At 41.4% G+C, this 13753-nt stretch overlaps 3 protein-coding genes across 3 annotated transcripts; all 3 read right to left on the bottom strand.

Annotated features, from left to right (window-relative positions):
- Positions 1–3: 3 nt before the first annotated feature.
- ttc4 (tetratricopeptide repeat domain 4) lies at positions 4–2570 on the bottom strand (the record flags this gene model as incomplete). The annotated part of the gene is made up of 6 exons (XM_008302457.1): positions 2320–2570; positions 2033–2150; positions 1758–1919; positions 961–1038; positions 145–269; positions 4–51 (listed from the first exon to the last, which is right to left on the bottom strand). Coding segments are annotated over exons 1-6 (642 nt in total), but the record flags the coding sequence as incomplete, so codon positions are not given.
- A 1426-nt stretch (positions 2571–3996) lies between these two features.
- Positions 3997–7240, bottom strand: LOC103372746 (probable proline--tRNA ligase, mitochondrial). Its single transcript, XM_008302456.1, has 4 exons — positions 7091–7240; positions 5802–6141; positions 5190–5435; positions 3997–5104 (listed from the first exon to the last, which is right to left on the bottom strand). Exons 2-4 carry the CDS (start codon positions 6123–6125, stop codon positions 4223–4225), a joined length of 1452 nt encoding a protein of 483 aa, XP_008300678.1. The 5' UTR covers positions 6126–6141; positions 7091–7240; the 3' UTR covers positions 3997–4222.
- A 1388-nt stretch (positions 7241–8628) lies between these two features.
- pars2 (prolyl-tRNA synthetase 2, mitochondrial) lies at positions 8629–11872 on the bottom strand. Its single transcript, XM_008302455.1, has 4 exons — positions 11723–11872; positions 10434–10773; positions 9822–10067; positions 8629–9736 (listed from the first exon to the last, which is right to left on the bottom strand). Exons 2-4 carry the CDS (start codon positions 10755–10757, stop codon positions 8855–8857), a joined length of 1452 nt encoding a protein of 483 aa, XP_008300677.1. The 5' UTR covers positions 10758–10773; positions 11723–11872; the 3' UTR covers positions 8629–8854.
- Positions 11873–13753: the final 1881 nt, after the last annotated feature.

The raw sequence follows: 13753 nt of genomic DNA, 5'->3' as shown, positions 1-13753 counted from the left end.
CAACTTCTTTTCTTTGGCCTTGGCCTTCCTGGCATCTCTCTCCGCTGCTCTCTACGAAACCAAAAAATAAGACCTTTGACACAGCCTCCCCTTGAAAACCTTAACCCACACAAAAACAAAAAATCAGCTGAACATATTGTTTACTTTGTGTTTATCTGCCGTTGCTCTCAGCTCCAACAACTTCTTCTCAGTAGGATGGACATTGAGCCCCTCGTCACACCACTGGACGGCCTCTGGAAAGTTACGTAGCTCTATACAACACTGAGCACCTGCAGAACCATAAACAGAGGATTCACATGATTGCTTTTTATCATTATCATAATCTAATAATGACTGCTATGCATTGACACATTAGTGGTTGACATGTAAAAAAAAATATAAAAATCTCTACCCCGGTATGTTATTTAATGGTGAAATACTGATGAATACCGTAATATGGTTTTTAAAAAATTTTAAAAATTAAAAAAAACAAAGGACAAGGGAAGGAACCATTATTACTGTGATCCAAAAACAATCTAATTTTACTTTTCATATATTTTCACCATTACTTGTTAAATCATCACAAAGCTGTTGAGTACTGTGTACTATTTGACCATTTGCCAGTTATAACTACTGAGCAACTGTTATAAAGGAACTGTATGAGCTCAGATGATATTTACTAAGCAGCTTTCAGATCAGATCTTTAATACTGTCCACAAACTGATGCACAAAAAAACAATTTAACAGAAATAAAAACCTGGGGCAAATAAACCGTACACCACCTCTCCAATCAGCCTGGCAACACCTGACACTGATCAACCTTAACTTTCTTTGAAAACAAGAAAGTGCTGCTCAGTAGTTGAAGGAGTACAACTCCTACATATTGTTTTATTCTCTTGTTACACATAATGTTGTTTTTTTGTTTTTTAATTGAACATATATTGCATGATAGTACATATTGAAAACTTGGATATTACACACCTCTGATCAAGGCTTTGAGGTGGTCTGGTTTGATCTTCTTTGCAGCTGCAGCATCATTCAGGGCAGAGCGCATGTTACCTGTATGACAGGAAACCAAACATGTCAGATTTTTTCACATTACATCTAAATAACTCAGTGTGACTCTTTGTATGAATGAATACGAGGTGTGTCAGAAAAGTTCCAGGACTGGTGTCACAAAAGATATATTTCAAACCCAAACTAAAAAACTAGGAGTTTTCCCCTTCAGACGATCAACCAGCACGTCTACAAAGAGATTCTGCTGCGTTTGCTTCGTTCAGTGTGCCGGAAGAGGCCAGAGTTGTGGCAGGACAAGTCGTGGCTGCTTCACCATGACAACCTGCTCACAACGCCCTGAGCATCCCACAGTTCCTGGCTGAGAAGAACATTGCCGTGCTGGAGCAACCTCCCTGCTCACCCCACCTGGCTCCATGGGATTGTTTCCTCTTCCCCAAGCTCAAGGGGGTCATCAAGAGGACCCGTTTTGAAGACGTGGATGACATCAAGATGGCTGTGCCGCCGGAGCTGTGGAGGCTTCTGGAAGAATCCTTCCAGGAGTGCATGATGGCGTGGCAGAGAAGGCTGGGAAAGTGTGTTAGACTCCAGGGGGATTACTTGGAAGGGAAAACGTGTAGTTTGTAGCTTGGATTTAAAAAATAGTTTTTGTGACACCAGTCCTGAAATTTCGCTGACACACCTCGTATATCTGGCACTGGCAACATGTGGAAGAAGCTGTGGAAATATCACAGCATTTAATGTTAACACCAGGGATATTTTACCCAGATAGAAGTGTGCGGCTGCTCGGTTGGTGAGGAGAACAGTGTTGAGCTCCTGGTCCCCACATTTCTTGGTCAAACCTGCTGTGTAGGACACCACGGCCTTTTGGTAGTTCTTCTCTTTGAAATATGCATTACCCTCATCTTTCAGCCACTTTGCTTGCTCTGGAAAAGAATCAGTTTCTGTCATTAAAAAGCTGTCTTCAAGTGAAAGCCCTTTAAGCAGCTTTAAGAGCTGCTTCAAAAGATTTAGGGGAGGAAAACTGAGGTCCACTTACCCTCTGGAGGTCGGTCTTCATCGTGGATAATGGACTGCAGACAAGCTAGTTCTGGGAATTTTTGTGGGTCAATCTCCTCGGGGGCTGTTTTCATGAACATGGGGATTTTGTTGAACTCCTGCATGAGACACAAACAGGAGGAGCTCTGAGCACGGACACAACATGAAGCTCTCAACATCCAGTTAGCTTGTTAGCTAAAAACAATAACAACGTTAACACGCCTCAGTCGGGTAACGATATAACTTTCTGTCACTCATAATAGTGATAGATTGTACATGTTACATTACCTCTTCCCAGTTGTTTTCAGTGAAGCCTTGTTTATACCTCTGGCTCTTAAATCTGTCCATGAACTCGTCCATACCGTCGTCGCTGTCGCTCTGCGCCGCAGTTGACGCCATTTTACACCCAAATACGTCGAAACGCTGTTTTGTGGTTTTCAAATCTTATAAAAACTGTGAAAATAGTCTACTGTCACCGGCACATGAGCTGTAAAACGTGAGTTATTCTAGAAGTTGCCTTGTTTACACATGTGCACGAGCGGTACCACGGGAATAAAAGTCCGTGCGGAAACTCTGTCTCAACACATTGGTTCCATGCTGTGGTTTCTTCTTCCTCCAATGCGTTTTTGGCAGCTTGAATAATACTGCTGCCCTCCATCGTCATTTAAACAAGCAGAGTCATACAGTCATCCTCAACTGTACGTCACTTGCAGCGCTGTAGAAAGCATTTAAATCCTATAATTCAGTAGCTTATGCCACACCATAGACATACTAGGCTAAAAGCATTAAATGCAAACAAAAAAAAAAACAAACACCCATGCAATAGATGCATTATTATATATTATTAGATTTAAATGTTGATGCACTAAAATACAGATGGAAAATCACTTCATCCATTGTAAAAGAAAAAAAAAAGATTTGAGCTCCGACTCTTTATCCTTGAAAATTTACCTGAGAAATATGAAAAAAACAACTCTTCATTTATTTATTTGTTTGTTTGTTTGTTTGTTTGCAGCAGCCCTAACCCTCTTCTGTGCATCTCTGGTCATTGATCAAACCTCCAAAACTCATCTCTGTGAATCAAAATTATATGTTTAGAATCTTTTTCCATGAAAAAAAAAAATCCTTTCGGCCTCCAAATGGCTTAAATGTTCCTCGACACCATCGCCTCCTTTAGAATGTACAGATGAATGAGTTCCCTGTGATTAATGTTGGAATATCTGAGCCACAGATGTTTGAACCATACGGGGAAATGCTCAGCTGTGGAGTTGGTTGCTTATTTTGAGAGCGTCTTCTAGCATATAAAAACCATCAAAAGTTAATAAGGTAAAAAAAAACAACCACAACAACATGGTTTTCACTGGAGAAGCTCTTAAATAAGTAAGCAGTACGTTACTGTTGGTTGAGGTGGAGCTCATGTTTCATTACAGTGTTAAAGACTAAAACTTACATTCAGTATATCTGAGCATCTGTAATTATGACATTTTTAATAGTTTTTTTTATATGTTTCATTGTCAAAAGTCTTTTATTCTATATGTAGCTCGTAACTAAAGCAGCCAGATGTAGTGGAGCTGAGTGACATGAATGTGTAACACTCCAGCTATTTGCTAAATGTAGTCACATTCCACCAAATCTTACTTGTACTGTACTTATACTAAACTAACTAAACAGTATGATCCATTCTTGTGGCAGTGAGAAATGTTGAAACTAAACTTGGACCAGCAACAATAAACGCTGCTTCACAGAAATAGAATCCCACTCCTAATGAAACTTATTTACATCTTTGATATTCGTTTGTTCATTAATTTTGCATGCAGGCTTACTTGGTTGAAGATATGAACATTTTATTTTCCCTTACCTGTCTCTGGCTCCCTTTTCCAACCCCTTAATGACATGGTTGTATTTTTATTTGCAGCGATGTGTACCATGAGAGGTGTAGGCTTCAATGTAAATCATTTACAATCATTTCAGTTGATGCTCATATCTTTATTCGCACCAGAACATTAAATACATTGTAGGAACCAAAGCATTTTAAAATCCCAGATCCATCATAAAGCCACTGTTTTAACTCGTGTGTGAATTACAGGCTGTGTACTTTGCAAAATGAATAAGAATGTAATATTCTCGGTCCATCACCTCACACACAGCTCTAACACATACAAACATTTATTTCCACATTCAGAGTTGTCGCTTATACAGTTTCGACTTTTCCCAGTAGGTCTAACAGTCCATCCTTACTGAGAAACATGGTCTCGCCCGTCTGCTGACAGATCACCTCGAACCGGGGTGTTTCCTCCAGAGCTCCCTGTGCTACTACAACAACGTACGGGTAACCCAGTCTGTTGGCGTCCTTCAGCCTCTTTCCAATGGTCATCTGCGTACGATCATCCAGAACAACTTCACCTCTCAAACCAGGCAGAGTCTCTCCCAAAGTATGAATCAGTTCTTCTGCTAAAACTGCCCCTGCGTCCTCCTTACTACCCTTCTTAGGGGGCAAAACACAGACTTGGTAAGGGGCGATTAGACCCGGCCAGCGGATCCCCTCTTCTGTTGACATCACCTCGATGGCTGCAGCAAGAATTCTTGTCACCCCAAGACCAAAGCAGCCCATCTCAGCAACACCAGGCTTGTTCTGGCTGTTGCTGAAGGTAGCTTTAAATATGTGGGAGTACTTCTGACCCAGGTAGAAGGTGTGACCTACTTCTATACCCTTGGACTCTACCAGTGTGCCAGTTTTGCACTGCGGACAGTCTCTTTTGTCTGACGAGAGGGTCTCTATGTTAGCAGAGAAGGAGCAGTTCCCACAGACCAGAAGCCGGTCCTCGCCGATGTCTGCTGGAAGCTGGAACTCATGGGAGAGTTTCCCGCCAATGTTCCCCGTGTCTGCCTGCACCTGAATGCACCGCAGCCCTAACCTGGTGAAGAGCCGGGCGTATGCTTGGCACACAGATTCATACGTCTCATAAGCAGCTTCTTCACTCACATCAAACGAGTACATGTCCTTCATGTAAAACTCCCTCCCTCGAAGAAGACCGAACCTCGGCTTCGGCTCATCTCTGAATTTGCGGGTGATCTGTTTGTTTGAAAAAGAAATCACGATGTAAACCTTGCAGCTTATTACAACACACACAGGTGACAATAATGTGCTGGATGCTCACTTGGTAGAGAAGCAGAGGGAACTGCCTGTAAGAGAGAGTCGCCTGGTGAGCGACGAGAGTCGTCACCGCCTCCTCATGTGTGGGGCCCAGACAGTAGTCGGCACCGTGTCGGTCTTTGAGACGGAACAGCTCGTTCCCCATCAAATCCCAGCGCTGACTGGTCTTCCAGAGATCAGCGGAGCACAAACTGGGCATGTCCAGCTTCTGGCCACCGATGCCATGCATCTCCTGGTCAATCACTCTCACCTGTTCATTAAAGACTGCAGTTACTATAGTTTCAAAACAAAATTTAAAACTGTTGCACTCAACTTTTCAACCTGGTTCATTTCACACTTTAATGGTTTCAATCCCTGGAAGCCAGGACACCTTATAGAGGTTGGACCATAAACAGCAGCGGTCATGGGAGAATATTTCTGCAATAAAAACCCTGCTTTTTTCATATATATATATATATGCTACTTGATAATTTTCCTTTTTACTCCACTAAAAAGTATCTGAATGAATTATTCTGCAAAGAAACTCAGTGAGAAAAATTATATGTAAGTTGATGTGGCAAAACCAATGAATGATGGTTCCCTGACACACAGTATATTATTTCAAACAGGAACTCACCAGCTTCTCCATGGAGCGGACGGTGGCAGGAAGGTAGTAGTAGCAGCCTGGGTTGGATGGGTGAATAAGGCCAGCCTGCTGCATGAGCCTCTGGCTCTTACAGGTCATCTCTCCTGGCAGCCGGCCGTCCTGTCCCAAATCACGCAGGTTTGAAGGCTGGTAGAGTCGAGACACCAGGAGTGGGGGTTTGGTTCGTCTGGACTGAGTGGAGGGGGGGGCGGCTGCCTGCTCTGCACAGCCTGAATGGTTCCTCTTTGGAAGAATCCGGGTTCTGTGCAGGCGGTGAAGAACTCTCTGCCGAACGTGATGCATGACAGGCTCCATGGTCTGTCCAGGTGTGCTGCAATAAAACATCAGCTAAAGCTGAAATATTTAACTCATTTAACTGAAAGAGCAACTCTTTTGATTTCAGATGAATCAGCTCGTCAAAAGAGAGACTCTGCTGCGTTTCAAGTCTTATATGATAATAAAATATTTTTGACTGTTGGTGAAACAAAACAAGCTTTTCAGAGAAACGCTGTACTTCACACAATTCACTTAGCAAGTCGCAAAGGTTGCAAGTTAGGACATATATGTGGGTTCTACTGCGTGAAAGATTTTACAGATTCATGTTGTCTTCCCTCATTCCTTTGACGACATTTAATGCTCCGTCACATGTTTTAAATGCGGTTTACAGTCGACTCTGAACTGAGGCTTAACTTTAAAAGATAACATCACAGTATCTGTCAGAAAAAAACACATGATCCAGACCTATCTTGTGGGCTTTTGTGGAATTGATATCCAATTTATCACAAACACAAAAGCCAGATTTACAAATGATTCTAGGATGTTTTTTGGTACATTAAATGTGCTTGACTTTTTCTTTTTTTTATACTTTTTACACCTTTAACATTCTGAATAGAGCTTTTAAGAAAAGGAAACACTTGTACTGGTTTGATTTTGGATACCTTAACTTATTATGACTTTTCTTTATTTAACCATTATTTTCAGAGTGTCCTGGCCAAGACAGGTCTGACTGCTGTTCTAACCACTGAGACAAACACACAACATGAACTGTACGGAGGTTAATAACATGGATCAGGTGAAGGCAAGGTCGTCTCACATCACTAATTCTTTACAGGTTACTTATTTAATCACCTAGCCGCAGATATATAAACAAATGCAGCACATCGACAGTTGTTTAACACAAAACATGTCACTTTATTTCTGAGGCGATGTTAGCTAGCAGCTAGCAGGCTAAGGTTAGCCTCCTCAGGTAGCGAAAGGTGTGAAGAAGCAACAAAACTCACCTGGAGAGCGACAACTACTGTCTGCCTGTTCTGACGTTATTATATGAGAAAATGGACAAACAGTGTCATTATTGACGAAGTTGGCAAAGAAAGGAAAAACATTGAAGGTGCCTGCTGCTCTACTCCATGCTGCCGGAGCGACACACCGGCAGGCTCTGCGGGTCACAGCGCCGCCTGCAGGTCTGGAGGAGAAGCAGCAGGAGTCTGACCGATGGGTCACCAGCTCCTCTGAAACCACCATCAAACCTGGAAAAGATCCACCTCGAAGCTGCTTATCGATTGTTAGCTTATTCAGATGTTGTGCTGAGTTGTAAATGACAAGCAAAACCTTCAGGACCTTGAGCGAGTTTAATATAATCACGTAATTATAACAGGTCAGACAGCATATCGGCGACCGCATCAGTATCAGTCGATATTGGTGTTTTTTTCCCCCCATATATCATATATCAGTATCAGTCCGATGAACAAATTTAGCAGATGTGAAAAAGTGAGGATTGTCTAACATGAGCGCCTTCGTCTCTACATTTGATATTGCTGCTATTTCACAGATGGTTTTCCTTAAAAAAGATGTTAAAATTAGTGCTGTCAGGCGATTAAAAAAAATAATCTAATTAATTACAGGATTTGTAATTAATTAATCTAATTAATCGCATTTTACCATCGCATCTGCTAAAGGTGCCCAAATAAAGAATTCAAATTCTAGGACATTACAAAATTGTAGTGCTTTACTAATCAATTGAACACACTAAGAAGAGAAGATTTGAAATTCACATTTTTATTGGTAAAGTGTGTTTCATAAATGAAAGTCAAAAGAAAAAGGTCAAGCACATCCCAGCAAACCAACTAGGCCAGGAGCATTATTGGAAAATGCAATACAAATACAGGTAAATAAATAAAATTCAGAAATAAGGCTGNACAACAACATGGTTTTCACTGGAGAAGCTCTTAAATAAGTAAGCAGTACGTTACTGTTGGTTGAGGTGGAGCTCATGTTTCATTACAGTGTTAAAGACTAAAACTTACATTCAGTATATCTGAGCATCTGTAATTATGACATTTTTAATAGTTTTTTTTATATGTTTCATTGTCAAAAGTCTTTTATTCTATATGTAGCTCGTAACTAAAGCAGCCAGATGTAGTGGAGCTGAGTGACATGAATGTGTAACACTCCAGCTATTTGCTAAATGTAGTCACATTCCACCAAATCTTACTTGTACTGTACTTATACTAAACTAACTAAACAGTATGATCCATTCTTGTGGCAGTGAGAAATGTTGAAACTAAACTTGGACCAGCAACAATAAACGCTGCTTCACAGAAATAGAATCCCACTCCTAATGAAACTTATTTACATCTTTGATATTCGTTTGTTCATTAATTTTGCATGCAGGCTTACTTGGTTGAAGATATGAACATTTTATTTTCCCTTACCTGTCTCTGGCTCCCTTTTCCAACCCCTTAATGACATGGTTGTATTTTTATTTGCAGCGATGTGTACCATGAGAGGTGTAGGCTTCAATGTAAATCATTTACAATCATTTCAGTTGATGCTCATATCTTTATTCGCACCAGAACATTAAATACATTGTAGGAACCAAAGCATTTTAAAATCCCAGATCCATCATAAAGCCACTGTTTTAACTCGTGTGTGAATTACAGGCTGTGTACTTTGCAAAATGAATAAGAATGTAATATTCTCGGTCCATCACCTCACACACAGCTCTAACACATACAAACATTTATTTCCACATTCAGAGTTGTCGCTTATACAGTTTCGACTTTTCCCAGTAGGTCTAACAGTCCATCCTTACTGAGAAACATGGTCTCGCCCGTCTGCTGACAGATCACCTCGAACCGGGGTGTTTCCTCCAGAGCTCCCTGTGCTACTACAACAACGTACGGGTAACCCAGTCTGTTGGCGTCCTTCAGCCTCTTTCCAATGGTCATCTGCGTACGATCATCCAGAACAACTTCACCTCTCAAACCAGGCAGAGTCTCTCCCAAAGTATGAATCAGTTCTTCTGCTAAAACTGCCCCTGCGTCCTCCTTACTACCCTTCTTAGGGGGCAAAACACAGACTTGGTAAGGGGCGATTAGACCCGGCCAGCGGATCCCCTCTTCTGTTGACATCACCTCGATGGCTGCAGCAAGAATTCTTGTCACCCCAAGACCAAAGCAGCCCATCTCAGCAACACCAGGCTTGTTCTGGCTGTTGCTGAAGGTAGCTTTAAATATGTGGGAGTACTTCTGACCCAGGTAGAAGGTGTGACCTACTTCTATACCCTTGGACTCTACCAGTGTGCCAGTTTTGCACTGCGGACAGTCTCTTTTGTCTGACGAGAGGGTCTCTATGTTAGCAGAGAAGGAGCAGTTCCCACAGACCAGAAGCCGGTCCTCGCCGATGTCTGCTGGAAGCTGGAACTCATGGGAGAGTTTCCCGCCGATGTTCCCCGTGTCTGCCTGCACCTGAATGCACCGCAGCCCTAACCTGGTGAAGAGCCGGGCGTATGCTTGGCACACAGATTCATACGTCTCATAAGCAGCTTCTTCACTCACATCAAACGAGTACATGTCCTTCATGTAAAACTCCCTCCCTCGAAGAAGACCGAACCTCGGCTTCGGCTCATCTCTGAATTTGCGGGTGATCTGTTTGTTTGAAAAAGAAATCACGATGTAAACCTTGCAGCTTATTACAACACACACAGGTGACAATAATGTGCTGGATGCTCACTTGGTAGAGAAGCAGAGGGAACTGCCTGTAAGAGAGAGTCGCCTGGTGAGCGACGAGAGTCGTCACCGCCTCCTCATGTGTGGGGCCCAGACAGTAGTCGGCACCGTGTCGGTCTTTGAGACGGAACAGCTCGTTCCCCATCAAATCCCAGCGCTGACTGGTCTTCCAGAGATCAGCGGAGCACAAACTGGGCATGTCCAGCTTCTGGCCACCGATGCCATGCATCTCCTGGTCAATCACTCTCACCTGTTCATTAAAGACTGCAGTTACTATAGTTTCAAAACAAAATTTAAAACTGTTGCACTCAACTTTTCAACCTGGTTCATTTCACACTTTAATGGTTTCAATCCCTGGAAGCCAGGACACCTTATAGAGGTTGGACCATAAACAGCAGCGGTCATGGGAGAATATTTCTGCAATAAAAACCCTGCTTTTTTCATATATATATATATATGCTACTTGATAATTTTCCTTTTTACTCCACTAAAAAGTATCTGAATGAATTATTCTGCAAAGAAACTCAGTGAGAAAAATTATATGTAAGTTGATGTGGCAAAACCAATGAATGATGGTTCCCTGACACACAGTATATTATTTCAAACAGGAACTCACCAGCTTCTCCATGGAGCGGACGGTGGCAGGAAGGTAGTAGTAGCAGCCTGGGTTGGATGGGTGAATAAGGCCAGCCTGCTGCATGAGCCTCTGGCTCTTACAGGTCATCTCTCCTGGCAGCCGGCCGTCCTGTCCCAAATCACGCAGGTTTGAAGGCTGGTAGAGTCGAGACACCAGGAGTGGGGGTTTGGTTCGTCTGGACTGAGTGGAGGGGGGGGCGGCTGCCTGCTCTGCACAGCCTGAATGGTTCCTCTTTGGAAGAATCCGGGTTCTGTGCAGGCGGTGAAGAACTCTCTGCCGAACGTGATGCATGACAGGCTCCATGGTCTGTCCAGGTGTGCTGCAATAAAACATCAGCTAAAGCTGAAATATTTAACTCATTTAACTGAAAGAGCAACTCTTTTGATTTCAGATGAATCAGCTCGTCAAAAGAGAGACTCTGCTGCGTTTCAAGTCTTATATGATAATAAAATATTTTTGACTGTTGGTGAAACAAAACAAGCTTTTCAGAGAAACGCTGTACTTCACACAATTCACTTAGCAAGTCGCAAAGGTTGCAAGTTAGGACATATATGTGGGTTCTACTGCGTGAAAGATTTTACAGATTCATGTTGTCTTCCCTCATTCCTTTGACGACATTTAATGCTCCGTCACATGTTTTAAATGCGGTTTACAGTCGACTCTGAACTGAGGCTTAACTTTAAAAGATAACATCACAGTATCTGTCAGAAAAAAACACATGATCCAGACCTATCTTGTGGGCTTTTGTGGAATTGATATCCAATTTATCACAAACACAAAAGCCAGATTTACAAATGATTCTAGGATGTTTTTTGGTACATTAAATGTGCTTGACTTTTTCTTTTTTTTATACTTTTTACACCTTTAACATTCTGAATAGAGCTTTTAAGAAAAGGAAACACTTGTACTGGTTTGATTTTGGATACCTTAACTTATTATGACTTTTCTTTATTTAACCATTATTTTCAGAGTGTCCTGGCCAAGACAGGTCTGACTGCTGTTCTAACCACTGAGACAAACACACAACATGAACTGTACGGAGGTTAATAACATGGATCAGGTGAAGGCAAGGTCGTCTCACATCACTAATTCTTTACAGGTTACTTATTTAATCACCTAGCCGCAGATATATAAACAAATGCAGCACATCGACAGTTGTTTAACACAAAACATGTCACTTTATTTCTGAGGCGATGTTAGCTAGCAGCTAGCAGGCTAAGGTTAGCCTCCTCAGGTAGCGAAAGGTGTGAAGAAGCAACAAAACTCACCTGGAGAGCGACAACTACTGTCTGCCTGTTCTGACGTTATTATATGAGAAAATGGACAAACAGTGTCATTATTGACGAAGTTGGCAAAGAAAGGAAAAACATTGAAGGTGCCTGCTGCTCTACTCCATGCTGCCGGAGCGACACACCGGCAGGCTCTGCGGGTCACAGCGCCGCCTGCAGGTCTGGAGGAGAAGCAGCAGGAGTCTGACCGATGGGTCACCAGCTCCTCTGAAACCACCATCAAACCTGGAAAAGATCCACCTCGAAGCTGCTTATCGATTGTTAGCTTATTCAGATGTTGTGCTGAGTTGTAAATGACAAGCAAAACCTTCAGGACCTTGAGCGAGTTTAATATAATCACGTAATTATAACAGGTCAGACAGCATATCGGCGACCGCATCAGTATCAGTCGATATTGGTGTTTTTTTCCCCCCATATATCATATATCAGTATCAGTCCGATGAACAAATTTAGCAGATGTGAAAAAGTGAGGATTGTCTAACATGAGCGCCTTCGTCTCTACATTTGATATTGCTGCTATTTCACAGATGGTTTTCCTTAAAAAAGATGTTAAAATATATTTAAATATGTTTAAATAGGTTTTACTTTCATTATGTAATAAAGACGATGTGGTCTAATTTGGTATGGGCTTCTTTTGAATAGTTTTCACATTCTCACAGTGTTTATTTACACTCCTTTTTCGTTGTGAACAAAAATGGAATATCAACATCGGTAATATCGGTTATCGCGATATCAGAAATCTTAATATCGGATATCGGTATCAGCCAGACGTTTTAACATCGTGCATCACTACTAAAAAGATGTAGCTACACCTCTTCAAAACACTTGTATTTGTTATATCTATTCCTTTTTTTTAAACTTTGTGCCATGTATCCACTTTCTAAAGCTTCTGTCTTCACCTTCAATCCCTCATACCATCCTGGAAAACAATGACTAGTGCACATTGGATACATATAGATATCATTTTTAAAAAACACGTTGTCGTTGTACTGTTCACTAAAACAATTCACAATGAAGGCTTTAGATTCTTTGTTCGTTTGTGAATTGCAATTTTATTCAAGAGAGCAAAAGCTACAGCGACAAAACCATAAGCAGTGGGTCAGCGTGCATGTCGGTTGTTAAAGATGCTGCTGCTGTCTGAGGACACTGGTTCACCGTCTAGCTGAAAGTGGAAGAAGTCTTTGTTTCACACCAAAAAATGAGACACAACAGTGGATCAGTGAAAACAACTGCTGCAAACATTCAATTAAATGTTCAAAAAAATGTTGTTTTTTTTTCATCGCCATGTTGTTTAAATTCTGGATTTAGACTTTATAAAGCTGAGGACAGGAAGTGTTTACTGTGAATGGTAAGGACAGCGGAGGGGAAATGGACCAAGGTTCAATGGCCCGAAAACACATTTTAACGAGCCATTTGGTTTTGACATTACTTCATTTCCTCGCTGACTCATGCTATATATTACATAAAACTTTCTATAAAATACTTCTCTTTGCATAACCATTATGGCTGTTTTTCCAGAGAACATGCCGTGTGTGAGGTTAATCTCTGTCCAGTGAAGCCGAAGCATCGCCGCAGGACAGGCAGCCATAAAACTTATCAGTTAAGGATGTTTTTAATGTTGCATTCTGCGTAACCTTAATGTCAGAAAAGGGGTGACCTCACGAAACATAAAATCTGTTAAAGACATCGTATTATGGTGCATCCTGACGTTTTAATGTTTTTTTTTTTTTTACTGCTGGTGAATCAGTGTGTTTGTAGATGCAGGAACATAACAGGTTATTAAAAGTTTTAAAGTAGCTGTATGATACAATATGCAGCTCAATTTAGATTAGAGGTTCACATTTTAATTCTGGTTTGTTTGTTTTTTTAAATCTAAATTATGTCTCTTTCACTTTTATTTTTTAGTCCTGACGCATGTGAAGGCCTCATCTCCTCTTCTTACCCTTCCATTAAAGAAAAGGCAAAATTCACAATAATCACTCAAATAATTAGAAACTGAAAAAAATAATA

Source organism: Stegastes partitus, unplaced genomic scaffold (assembly GCF_000690725.1).
Source record: "Stegastes partitus isolate 25-593 unplaced genomic scaffold, Stegastes_partitus-1.0.2 Scaffold1819, whole genome shotgun sequence".
NCBI classification, from domain to species: domain Eukaryota; kingdom Metazoa; phylum Chordata; class Actinopteri; family Pomacentridae; genus Stegastes; species Stegastes partitus.
The sequence above is the reverse complement of the archived record's forward strand: the minus strand, read 5'-3'. Positions and strand labels throughout refer to the sequence as shown.

Bases quoted from the DNA above. Each gene is read 5' to 3' on its own strand.
- LOC103372746 (XM_008302456.1), bottom strand. From the start codon at position 6,125: ATGGAGCCTGTCATGCATCACGTTCGGCAGAGAGTTCTTCACCGCCTG. The intron at 5,436-5,801 runs GTGAGTTCCTGT...TTTAATGAACAG, and splicing joins TCCGCTCCATGGAGAAGCTG to GTGAGAGTGATTGACCAGGA. The intron at 5,105-5,189 runs GTGAGCATCCAG...TCAAACAAACAG, and splicing joins TCCCTCTGCTTCTCTACCAA to ATCACCCGCAAATTCAGAGA.
- pars2 (XM_008302455.1), bottom strand. From the start codon at position 10,757: ATGGAGCCTGTCATGCATCACGTTCGGCAGAGAGTTCTTCACCGCCTG. The intron at 10,068-10,433 runs GTGAGTTCCTGT...TTTAATGAACAG, and splicing joins TCCGCTCCATGGAGAAGCTG to GTGAGAGTGATTGACCAGGA. The intron at 9,737-9,821 runs GTGAGCATCCAG...TCAAACAAACAG, and splicing joins TCCCTCTGCTTCTCTACCAA to ATCACCCGCAAATTCAGAGA.